The sequence below is a fragment of the Taurulus bubalis genome, assembly GCF_910589615.1.
Source record: "Taurulus bubalis genome assembly, chromosome: 11".
NCBI classification, from domain to species: domain Eukaryota; kingdom Metazoa; phylum Chordata; class Actinopteri; order Perciformes; family Cottidae; genus Taurulus; species Taurulus bubalis.
In genome coordinates, this window is record NC_136599.1 from 7,283,207 (window position 1) to 7,296,837 (window position 13,631).

At 39.5% G+C, this 13,631-nt stretch overlaps 1 protein-coding gene across 1 annotated transcript in view; it reads left to right on the forward strand.

Moving 5' to 3' along the window:
* Nucleotides 1-1,576: 1,576 nt before the first annotated feature.
* The window catches only part of LOC306743919 (immunoglobulin-like and fibronectin type III domain-containing protein 1), a gene marked incomplete at both ends in the record, with an annotated part of 37,754 nt that continues 25,699 nt past the window's right edge, over nt 1,577-13,631 (forward strand). The window contains one exon of the mRNA XM_079226482.1: nt 1,577-1,655. Within this exon, the coding sequence (XP_079082608.1) occupies nt 1,577-1,655 (79 nt within the window). The remainder of the gene's footprint in view (nt 1,656-13,631) is intronic.

The following is a 13,631-nucleotide window of genomic DNA, read 5'->3' on the forward strand; positions in this document are numbered from 1 at the left end:
GACTCAATATCCATAATAGCAGAGGGAAAACAGGATGATAAAATGTTTTTTTTCCAAATTTATTTAAAAGAAAAAACTGAAATATAACATTGACATTGACCCTTTGGTATTAGACTTAAAATGTAGCTCATCTTCAAGCAATTGATTGCACATGATATGGACAGGCAGGCACCTCATCTTGCAGTCCGTCTTCAAACTAGAATCCCCGCCTCACGGTTGTACGCCTCGGGCCAACCATTCAAGTTGCGGTTTACATTCATGTCTGTCCAAAATGTCCTCACTTCATCATCCATCAAGAAGTTGGAAGATATCCGATGTCTTGGACCACCCTCTCCAGTCACTTTTTGAAGGCTATGCAAATTAGTTATCCATCCACGCCAACTCCCTGGGCATTTTCTAGAAATGCACCCACTCTGCTGATTTGAGGGTCTTTTCCTTCATTGCACCGTTAGCGTTAAACAGGCACTGTTAGGACAAAGTCAATCGTCGTTCAGCATTTTAGTCATCGGAACCATTTTTACACACCACTTTTATCCAAAGCACTTAACAACCTAATTATCCTTCAACACACACTCGCCATCGCTGTGATGGCAGTGAGCTGCCATGGAAGGCACTGGAGTAACCACCGGAAGCAATTTGAGGTCCAGTGTCCTGATCCAAGGACATTTACACAGCACTTTAGTCCAAAAATGTGCCTCCCATTAGGCACCGATGCAAAGCACTGGCATAACCACTGGAACCGCGTTTTGGATAAGAATGGCTTTGCCTGGCTGCAACTAATGGAGCAGCAGAGAGGCCGTTCTCCCCTACCGGAGACATAGAGTCAACAGTTCTATTTGTATTGGCCGTACATGCATATTTAGGGTTGGTATTTCCTTAAAACAATATATGTATGTAATCATTATAGGAAATAGGCTACTGGGAAATAGGCTTCTGTATATATTCATATAGGAGTGTGTATTGTCACACTTGGTTAGGTACAGTGTTAGTCACTTGAACCTTTACTTATAATGGAAAATCAGAACCAGGTTTGTTACACATACGTGGAATTTGTCTTGGCGGGTGCTGCATACATTAGACAAACAACAACAATCAACAGAGTGCAAGAAATAGAAACATATTCAATTTATAATAGCATATACAATATAAAATAAAGTGCACAGACAAACAGATAACGGTACTATAATCAAGTGTACTGTAGGTGTATGTGAATGTGTAATGGGAAAGTGGCAAGTGTATTTAAATATGAAGTATGAAGGGATGTGCAGGTGAGTGACCGGTAGGAAATAGTCCTTGGGGTGTCAGAGTCAGTCAGTGGGGGACCAGGGCTCTGTTAATGAGCCCGACTGCCGACGGGGAAACACTGTTAGTGTGGCGTGAGGTCTCGGTCCTGATGGACTGAGCCTCCTGCCAGATGGAAGGGACATGGACAATTTGTGTCCAGGGCAAAATGTTTCCAGCCCTTAAATACATTCAACACATACTCGCCATCGGTGTGATGGCAGTGAGCTACCGTGGAAGGCTCAGGTGTAAACCACCGCCAGCAGTTTGGAGTTCAGCTCAACAGCACTTCGACATGTGGGCCGGAGGCGCCGAGGTTCAAACTGAGGACGAGGACGACCTGCTCTACCCCGAGCCATGTGGTCGACCCATGAGTGAGTCAGCGTGAGCGAGATACCAAATGAAGATTTTACAATCTCACCGTGTAGCTACTTGTTATACCACTCACTCTAATGTGCATTCTGTGCACAAGAATAGTCAGGACCCGTTTGCATATAAAGCTTACAATTACCAAACACCAGTAACCCACCAGTCTGCATACCTTAAGTCGGACGACGAATGAGAGTGGTGCTGAATAGTAAATATCATTCTCATCCGTCATTTTGTCACACAACATGTAAGAATGGGCAAAGTTCCACGAAACTAATTACAAGACAGTAACACTTGGCCACACCCGGTCGTGACAAAGACAATGTATGACGTCATTTTTAAGATGAATGAGACATACTGCCTCACTGTGCTGGTAACATGCCTAATACATGTCACACAAACAACAAATAATAATGCAACATATAGTGTCAAAAACTATGGTACAGTGACTGAATTTAACATGTCCATATATCACATGTTAATTACTTCAATTCCTACGAAGTGAGGTATATTATTCCCTCCGTTATTGTTGAGAAAATACATCTAAAGTCATCTCTAACTCAAAAGCTGCTCGATGTTTGGAGTTGCGGGAGTTGGTTTGTGTGATAATTATACAGTATTTACCTGCAGTATTTCTCCTGAGTTTGAAACCTTGAAACCAGAAAAATAATGAGAATAAAAATGTGTACTGCGAAGAAGTTTCCCCAGTGGCGATACATTAAATGTAATTACATCTTTTATCCTGGCAGGCTGGAAATTTCCCACAGCGGTCCACCACCATATCAATTCTGTGATGCTAATAGAGGCTCTGTTGTTTAATAAAATGAAACCTTAAAAAGGTATTTTTATGAGGATGTTTCTTTCATCATCATTGAGGAGCAAAGGCCCATTATTATCACAGGATTATTTGTTGCCATTGCCATCATTCCCCAGCATCGCCTACTTAAGGCCGGGGCTGTAAAACAAGAGAAATGGTCTCCAAAGGGGGAGATCTACAGCAAGCAGGGCTTCACGTGACAGATGAGGAGCTTGGCCCACGTGTATTTATGGCTACTTAAAGCTGTCAGTTGGAGATGATAAAGGGTGACCGCTTGATTAGAAAGTGTTAGATTGGTCCGGTCCTAGTGACCCGCGTCAGGAACAGATGAGCAGGGGGGAAGGCGTCGACATCGTTCCTGAAACTGTTTTTTTCTTGACAGGTTCAGGTTTTTTTTTTTTTGCAGACAAGAAAAAAGATGAGTAAAGAGGATATGGCTGCCGGGTCGTCTTAAGAGGTGTTCCTGTGTCAGCTTTATTGTTGTTGATTTTTTATTTTTTTAAATCAAACCTACATTTGTTATGACGTTATAAGAGAGGTGCTGAATTGGGTGTCATACTTCTCAAGTCATTGTCAAGTTAAAGGATTCAGAGGGGAAAGAAAAGAAATTGCGAGAGGAAAAGGAAGAGAGAGGAATATAACGAGAGGTTGCCTGTAGCTCTTCTGGGTGATAGGTGAAGAAATTGATTTGAAAGGAAAAATCAATTTGCAATCACCTTCATTACTATATTATGACCTTTTACTTGGACATTTCAAATGTGGTCTCTAAAGCATGTGAGGGGTGGGTTAGTGCAGGCTCCCCACTCTAATTTTCTTTTTTATTTAAAATCCATAAAAAACGTGAATTTGACATTGAAAACAACGTGTGATTATATGTTTCATAGCCTCGTCCCATTGCATTTATAAAAGATCCAACATAACGGACCGGTTAAAGAAATGTTATAATTCTGATGTAAAAAAAAATGAATGGACATGGCTCTAGCTGCAATATAAAGACGCTAATACCAGAGATTTTAGATGTTCAATGTATGGCCTCAGAATTTCAAATGGCTTATCTGCCATCTTCTGTATTAAGCGAGTCTTCTGCTGCAATGCAGTTAGCAGTATAGTTCAAAGACTGATAGGCACTCTCAGCCCTTTTTTCTTCTTTTTCTTTCTAAATTGCTGCTGCTGTGCCATCTTGTTAAGTGGATGGTTAAGTATCATGGTCTCTCTGAAGCGTGTTCTGTTGGTTGATGGAACAGGATTAGCTGAGAGATACAGAGCCTCAGACACCAGATATTATCAGCAACAATCTCTCTCAGTTTGATCACAACACAAACTGCCTCCCGAGTCTTTACTCAGAGCCATTTAAAACATAAAAATAAAGATTTAACTCTGCTGTCATCTCTTCTTTTGTTGTGGTGAAACCAGCCAAGTCTTCGAGTTCAAGAAAAGGATATTTCCAGAAAAAGGTTTAGCAAAAGTTATATAATCACTAGAGGCATATGAATGACTTTTCTGTTGCTAGTGTATTAATCTGCTATTTAAATGGTTGCATTTTATCATCATTTAAAGTTCATAGCCTCTCTGCTTGATTAGTTTGTGATGAATAGATAATGCACCTTAATAGCCTTCATTAACTTGAAAACACCCTCTAGACTAAAGGCACAGGTCTCACAGCAACGCAGCGGGTAGAGAGAAAAAAGTCTGTGGCGTTCGTCTTCTTAAAATAATTTTGCTTGACTTCCTTTCAAGATTGACAACAAGAAATAAGTGGGTTGCGCAGACATACAGATTGCCTTTGAACAACATACTGGAGATAGCTGACTATTCATCTGAGTGGATTACCTGTAATAACCTGTCCCTCTGGCTGGTATCAGCTGGATCATCAGCCACAGACTTCATGATGTGTTCACATGTCGCTGTCACTGTTATCATCTTTATTGTTTTATATCTGAAAACCATGACACATTGACTGCATCCAATGCAATATCTGTACATGCATTCTTTATTACTCTGCACAAGCATTCAGAATGAGTGGGGGAAAAGAAGGTGTGTCTATTGACATTGAGTCTCGAAGAGATGTTGCGATGATGGGAACGACGGTTGCAACCATGGTGCAACATTTTTTATTTTTTATCCACCGGCTAGTAAATATTTAAATTTGACCAGCCGCTACCACAGTTTGTTTAGACGGTAAGTAAAGCACATTAACAAGCTACTTTGGCTTATTTGACCTGCATTTGGCTAGTGGATGTCAATGTTGTTTTTTTTTATCAATGTGTTGTTTGGTCTATAAAAGTATGGTCAAACAAAAGAATCCATCACATGTGGCATTGTAAATTGTCTTGATTTGTCTGACCAACAGTCAAAAAAATAAAAAAATAATTAAGTTTACCGTCATCAATGGCTGAAGAAACAACCTGATATTGCCATCTGAGAAGCTGGAACCAGGGATGTTTTGGCTTGAATGATTCATGATTCATTTATGTCCTTTAATGTTAAAATTTGTTTCCCAAATGCTTGTCGATTATTTGTCATTTATCGGTCAACACAAACACATTTTGATTATAGTTTTAAGGTCTCTGTAACACTGTAATTTGATCGTTGTTAGAACTCCCATTTGTCAAGCTGTTCACACAGCGAAAGAAAATGAACATCAGTTTAGATTTGCATTATGCTAATTCTGTTGACCACTGCGGGTTAATGTTGGTGGTCATAAACGGCGTGCAGATGTCACATACAACAGCAGGGACAGAAGGCAGACGGAGCTTGAAAACTAGCAAGTGGCAAGCAGCTCTCCGTGGCTGCAGTGGCCGACTGCTGGGAATAGGAGAGAAAGTCGATTGGATTTTAGATGCCACGTTTGGAGAAAACGTGGCAGAAAGACACTGCCTGTTCATCAGGAGCCCTGCTGTGCCAGTTTTTTTTTTTTTTACAACCGTGACCATAAAGATTTGGGAGAGCCAATTGTCTCTGGAGCCTCATTACACGTTAGACTCAAATGTTAAAATTTGATAAATCAGACATTATTGCAGGTGTTCCCATGTGCAGTACTATTTTCTCAATGTTTTCTTCTTGTTTGGTGACATTATAGTTCAACTGTTGTGTTGGCTGACTCTCACATTCGGCTTTTACATTATAGTCAACTTAATAGTTAAAAACTGGTTCAGCATGTACAAAAGGAATCAGTTACGAAATTTGTCACAATCAGTTAGCGCGAAACTCTAAAGATTGAATGGGCAGAAAAGATAATAAACCGTGTAACTGTTTAAAAAAAACATTTATCATTTGATCATTTTGGGACAACAGAATTGTAACAGAAGTGAGCGCTGATAAAACTCAGCGATTAATAGTATGGGGTGGCTCATACATTATTACGTGTGGTAATCCTGCCAGTCAGAGTTTCTGGCCGGCTACGAACAGTTGCTGGGTCACAATCGAACAATGACAGCCTCACATTTCTGATTTCTCCCCAGAGCCTTTTTCATTTATCTCACTGAGATAGCCTTGCCATCATATAGTGCCTTTCTCATATCCAGCAAAATGAAAAAAGCCTGTCAATGGATGGAAAATAGCCTGAAATTCAATAAGGAAAATTACTGAATTAAATCTGGATTGAATATAATGCAATTATATGTGTTCTCCCTTATAACCACCTTTTTTTGTCGCAGTCCAGATGAAATTATGTTCTGTTTCACCTGGTGAAGTAAAATGCACTGAACACACTCGAGGAAGAAAATAGATTTTACCACAACACATTGATCAAAAGGCCTTATGTCACAAATATATGGAACTGCACGACGCTGCTTGACAACTACACAATAAAACATTTATGAATGAGAAGGTTCTTCGTGTTGTTAAAGGTAACAGAGGGGGTTCATTTACATGTCGTCTTTACAGGACACTAGTTTAAATTTCACAGGGATTGCAAATGAAGGAAATATACTGCCATCTTCTGGATATCTAAAGGGACAAAAGACCAACCTCGATTTCAGTAGTCAAATGATGAACAGTTTAGGGCAAAAGCGTTGCCAGGAACCAAAGAAAAATCTGCTGCTAGGAGTTTAATTCAGGAATATGAGATACAGAATGAACCAGCAGCAACACAGTATTTTATTTTGTTCGGTATGAGAACAAAACGTATCCTTAAATGGTCAAAACAAATACTTCTGCCATCCAAATTAGTCGCTATAGTGACAGATTCAGTTGGAGCTGTGTCAGACTCATAACACACATTGTGGATGGTGAACCAGAAGTTATTGTTGCTTCATGTTCTATTTGCAGAATGTAGTTTGTGCAAAAATACCTGCAGACATTAAAACAAAATAAATTAAAAAAAGCAGAGTGCCACAATCAAAACTGAACTGTGTGGTGAGACTACAAGCTCATTATTTAATGTTGCAGACAGGACCATGCTCACATCAATCCTGCTCTTTGCTGTCACAGTGGCAGTGTGTTGTTCCTAGATAGATGAGGAGGAAGACTACCTCTAAGAAACACCCTCAAGAATCCTCATACTTCTGTAAAGGGGAATTGCATTGAATGCCACTGTGCCTACGTATAAGCGCGCTCAGGGATTTGCAGCTTTGTTGTGATTGGTCAGCTAAACTCTAAAGTGCATGATTCAAATGTAGCTGCACCGAGGGAGCTTACAGGCAACAATCAGAGCGCCAGAGTGCGAGTGTTTATAGCACACAGATTATTTGTCGGTGAGGAGAATTAATCAAGCTTGGAGCCTTTGGAGCCTTTGGAGCCGTTGGAGCCTTTGGAGCTGCGAGTAATGAGGATGGAGATGGGCCACCAGGAAGATGTGATGAGGATTTAGAATGCAATTCACAGCAGGGAAGTACCCTGTCTCACTGAGGCGGAGGCCTTTCTTTATTCCTCTTCTTTCATGCCAGTGGACAGTCATATCCCTTTCCTGTCTATTTTATGCAGAGGGTCTGGCAACAATGAGTTATCTTACGATCTCTTTGAATGTGTTGAATACATTACATGACGGCAGACTGTGGGTTTCCTGTTCTGTGTTCATATTCATCTTTTCAGCATTCATCTACAGCTATGTGTAACATTACATAAGAACAAATGCATGTGATCTTTACTAATAATTAACTAATAGAAGCAGATGTTGACTGCAAAAGTGTAACGATGTCTAGACTGAAAGACGCTGCAACAATAGAGGACTTTGGCTGTAATAGTGTGCAGTACTTATGCAGTATACTATGTCCTGTACTACATAGAAGTACGCGTCCATATACACCTCATATCATAGGTGGTTGATAAGAAATCTTTAACACGACTGTTTCTGGAATAGCATACATATTTGGCGTTACATTTTTGATACAATGTGTCTTCAGAGTCAAAAGAGGAATTTTATCTCTGCTTGATGTATAATAAATACCATCAGATTATCTAAAATGATGAATTTACCAACTTTATAATTGCATAAAGTGTTAAAAGGGTTTTTGAATGGATTGAAGTATTCCTTTAAACTCATATATAAGGCGACTAAAAATGGCCTGGCACCTACTTTTACAGTATTATATGCCGTTGTTTGAAAGGCATGACTACAAAGGTTAAGAGGAAGAAGGAAACAAACGTGACTACATCTGGTTTTCAAAATAAAGGGTTAAAAGAGGATCAGATAAGGATATTGTTCCAGCCCTATCTAATGACCAATATTGAAATTCCCATATTCATGAGATCATTTTTACATCATCACCACATTTTCACTGATGATGGTGCGATTTTTGCAGGTATCTGTACCAAACCAAGATGTTTCTTTAAGTCTGTATAGTATTATGTGTAGCCCAGGACATCTCTACAGCGAGATCATTTTTAATTTAAAATGGTAATTTGATACACATTTTGCCTTTAACAAATATTATGCCTTCAATATGTAAATTGCCTTCGGCCATATAGCAATTTTGACAACATTTCGATTAGCTGTGCAACATTAGATGATGATAGAGGTTTATTTTGACAATTTAACAGAGCCAATATAGAAATAAACACTAGTCTAGCGCGTTACAAATTCAAACTAGAATCACATGTGTGAGTCTCATGAGAGATGCTTTATTCCTCAAGTCCTTGCTGAGTATCCCATTTTCAACTCCATAAGCCCTTCAAATCAAAGGCGCATTTGTTTGGTTCTGTTGTGGACACCAGATCACCTCTGGTCTCATCTCATTAAATCAAATCTCATCAAAAATAGCTTTTCATTACTGACCAAAGATGTCTGGGCTGCTCTGGTCTGAAGCCCAGAATTCATAAACCAAGAATATATGGTACACATTTCCCCGACTGCCTTTCTTAGCAAAGGCCTAAACAAGGCAATATACACCTTCCATAATGGCAAATCCTCTTATAGGGAGATGGCAATATAATATATATGAGTGTCAAGAACACAGCACCTTCATTGCTTTCTTCTCCACATTCTGCCGTGAAATCGCTGTGATTTATAGCCATCAGTGGTGCATCAGCATTGCAGTGGGCATGTGAGGGGCACCTGATGTATACGTAATAGCTCTTTGAGTAGACATGCTCTATAGCAATGATGAAAGGGTGACAGCATATAGTATAATATATGATGGAGCGGCAGGCAGCTGTATTACGGTCTGTTAACTGAAACAATGGGGAGGAAGTCTGATTTTACAGCTAGGAGACAACGTAAGAGATAATACACCATCACTAAAACATAAACATTATGAATTTGTCAAGAGCAAGAAGAAGAAGAAGTCAGATCCCACTGATTCTGTTGAGGGACTTTGATTGTTATTTGAATAGCACCCGCCCAGGCCATCAGCGTGCCTTCAAGATTAAATCAAACAATCGGTAAGCAAACATCGAAACCTCAAAGCCATCTAATCACATCCTCAAACAGTCAGCCCACATTGGGGAATATAAAGGTTTGGCCAAAATGGCATTACAGATAAAGAATTAGCTGAAAGTAATTCTACAAAAAAAACTTTACTGATAGTATAACACAGAAATACAAGCGCTTTTGAAGACACTCATAACTTGAGCTTCATACGGCTTTTATGTATGAAAATGAAAATCTCTTGTTTGGGTGGAATTCCAGCAGACATATTGTTTTCTGGCCACAATTAGGTTACTTACTATTATGCTGTCAAAATATTTTGAGGAAGCCTTTTTTTGATCCAGTTAACCCATTGCTAAGTCCCGCAAGCTGTGATGGACCTACCATGGAGCCCACACTGTCACTACCTTATCTAATGTTTGGATAAACAAAAAAAAGTGATTTCAGCGCAAAGCAGACAGAAGGGTTTACAATATGTGGTTGAACGATGATGTGTCCAGGATATCAAACTGATTCCGCATCAAAAGCAAAATCAATAAAGAGATAAAGATAGAAGCTTAAGCCTACAGATCACAGTAAACCACTAAATAAACTGGCAATCGAGAGAGACGATGATGCAATTAGAAAACAACACTGTTTCTGTAATGCAGGATAGGTCTTTATTCACTGCATTACAGTGAACGAAGACCTACGTATGTGGATACATTCAGTAGCTTGCGTAGCAAAGAAGTTATAACGCTAGTTAATCATGTGCTAAAGTAGTCTGCTAATGTTTGCTCCGTGTTTTGTACATGTAAGCATTGTTTTAGAAACATATATTTCTTCCCAACCTACCGGGTAATGAGTATCACTGTAACACTTGCCCCAGGCTAAATGTTTAACCATGGCTAGAAATCCATAAAACCTGTCTGATATGATTGCATGAGAAAGGCTCAATTCCGAAATCAACTTCATTTAATTAAATCTTGAAGAAGAATCACCTGTCAAATACTCCAGCAACAGAAACGTATAGCTTAAGTCTATTGAAGAGCAGCATAAAGGTAATGGACAAACTTTTGGCATCTCACTGAATCTGTCCCGGGTGTATTATAACGTTTTTACTACATGCAGCATGTTCCCAGGGTATAAACTCAAATGGAGTAAGTCAGCATTAAAGCCTCAGGGTTTTACAGAAAATCAATTGTCTCAAGTTTTAAGAGCTTGAGAGTTTAAATATGTATGTTACTTTGCTACTTTTCCACAACAAAATCTGTGGAGCTAACAGAAGCAGAGTAGCTTAGCACAACGGGCGTTAAATAAAAAATGGCTAAAGATCTTGTAAACTAGCAATAGTGTTTGATTTCAATTCAAACTACATTTCTTTTTGTTTTGAGGGTATGATTTATATTTTGTTTCATAATGATTCTCATTATTATCAACCCAAGTTCTTCCTCAGAAATGTTAGTTATTGTTTTGATAAATATTAGCCATGCTACACAAGATACTGAAGAAATACTGCAAGTATACACATGGTGCTTTTGCTTTTCAATGATTGTAACCGCGATTAAAAACTGAGCTCACTGTGGGTGTGTGCGGTGTACCCGTTTAATCACCATCACCGGCGTCTCGTTCGGCCACAACATTGTTTTTGCAAAACCGTCTTTACCATCATAAACACAAACAAGTGTTGATTTTGGCACACACACACTCAAGGACGAGGGAGATACAACACCGTATGAACTACGTCACTCCCACACAGTTTAGACTATCTATGGTTACACACAGGCTTCCGTTTCATAGCGGAACCTCTTGCTTTATATTTCGGCGCCCAAGTTAACAGATTAGAAAAGCCAAACAACTGAACTGGTGTGGCTTGTACACATGTGGTGTCCACACAGACAGCTTTGCTGCAGCCAGACCTGAATACATCATTTGTACTGTCTATTTTGAAAGAATAGGCAACACATGCTTAATTGCTGGATGAGCCACATGCAGCTAAACTCCAGAGACTATCCCCATAATATAACACCAGTAAAAAAGTGAAAAAACCCAAAGGTTTTCTTCAAATATTATGTATTGTTGAAATCAGGTTGCTCAGCAATACAAATCCCTCTCAACTCAAAACAGAAGGGTTGTTACTGCTAACTCTGAAATAATCACATTTACATTTACATTAAGGGGAAGGCAACTGCTCCCAAAACACACGCAGGTCTAGAAACCATGTCCATTCTTATATGGAGCTATATACTTTATTGTTTTCTTCTTTAAAAACCTTTTTTTTTCTATGTGTCATCTTCATTTATTAACACATCTGAACAAAATCTCACACATGTACCTTTTATTATAACACCCAAATTATTCAAATAGCCCTAGTGGTTTTTGAGGAAATTGCCTAAAAATAGGTCGGTTTTCTATTCAGAGTATTTTTGGGAAACCCTTAATTGAAAATTCAAAACAATACTTAGAAGTAGTCCTCTCAAGATGTTGTGGCATGCTATCCCAAATGTTTTAACATAATGGTAACTCTGACAGGATGACCTATTATCAGCAGGGGGTGTGGCTTAGCAAAGGGTCAACTGCTTACTATGTTTACTGCAAAACATGATTTTTCTCTAATTACTCGGAAAACCGGTGCTCAAAAAGCCTGATAGCTTTTTGGGATAAGATTTGTCAGATTTTTTAGAGGCTAGAATTGTGTGCAAGTGCACCTTGTGAGGCCCAATTAAGAATATCTTCCCCCCTTGTTGAAGAATGAGTGACAAGGCCTCAGCTGATGTACTATTGAGGTTTCCCTCAGAAGATCAATCTACACTACAGAGAGGCAGGCCAGGCTGTCAAGTTAGCACCTAGGTGGCGGCTTTCTGTGGTTCCCCATGACTGGAATGAAAGCAATGCAGCATGACATTTCATCAATATAATGAGAGTTGGCTGAGTGGGTTTAATTCCTAATCCAGCTGGTTTATGTGGGCTCAGGCCTACTCAAAAGCCTATTCAGATGCATTAGAGGTACATCACGTGGAAGGACAAGCATGCCACGACACTGGCACCGTTCGGACATTGTGCTAGAAGATTCTATGTCCTGTTGAGAAAGACCCGTCTGAAGTTTCACAAGCCTGTATTTCCATGTATTATTCAATCCACAGGCAGTTTCCATGGTGTGTCATATCACTGAACTGATGGACCTGTTACATAGGTTGTGGTCAAAATCAGAATCCCGTTGAGACACAGGATGTACTTTTGTGCGCGGTGAAGTATGTTTCCCATCGAATCTCATGTAATTTAAAACGGCAGAAAACTAAATAGTTTAAACGTTGACGTCAGACTGGTAGCAAAATCAAAAAGGGTTCATCCTCTGTTCAATCGCCATTTTAAGACATCTTAGACTCAACTTAGACATTGTCAGACATGGGCCTCAGCTGTTGAGTGAGGCTTTGCTTGGAGCTGAATGTTAATGTTAGCATGCTAGCATGTTTGTGCTAGGTGTCATGTTAGCATGGTGACATGCTTACGCTTAGCATAGTGTTATATGCTTATGTTTCACACGTTAGCATGTTAACATTAGTGGGTAATCTTGTAGGACAGATAAAGGGAATGGACACGTTCTATTGGCGGTGCTAAATAAAAAGTCAGGGATTGCCAAAGGCATAACGAGTCAGCGTGAGTATCACAAGTCGTGGCAATCCGTAGTTTGTTCAGTAGTTCTCCGGAAGAAAGCGGTCGACCGATACGCCAACGGCAATGCACTGACAGGCTGAACCGCGTTGCCAGGCTGCTAATTGGACGAAAAAAACAAACAGGTTTCCGTGGAGAGAACATAACAGGAATGAATTACCTTACATAAGGAAATTAGATCAGCAACTGCAAAAACAAATTGTGGAAAAGTCAACCGTTGATGTTTATCACCTGCTGGAGTGACCTCTGTTTTATCTCAATATTTTCTCATGTATTAAAAGTGGTGTACATTACACATTTTAAAAAGGAAGAATGCACCTTCAGTTTGATTTGTTATCTGATGACTGTAAGAGATACTCTGGTACTTGACCTTGACACCATTAATGCCTTGTTCTTAATTTGACCTTCCCTTCCCGAAGTCACAACTGCCTCAAAGCCATGGCAAGAAGAGCTTATGCCACATAAATGCCATGACCTTGATTATGTAATATAAGAAGTACACAGCAGACAAGTGGATAAGTACCTTGTTCACAGTGTGATCTCCAATAGCAAGTGCAGGGAGAAATTCAGGATCTAACTGTGAATGTGTTTCAACAACACACTTTCTTTAAATTCCATGGAGAGTATGACTTAAAAGAGTATGCACATTCTTTTATCAGCTTCACAGTCCAGATTAATAGCAAAGCCCGTATTGTGCCACGTTACCTG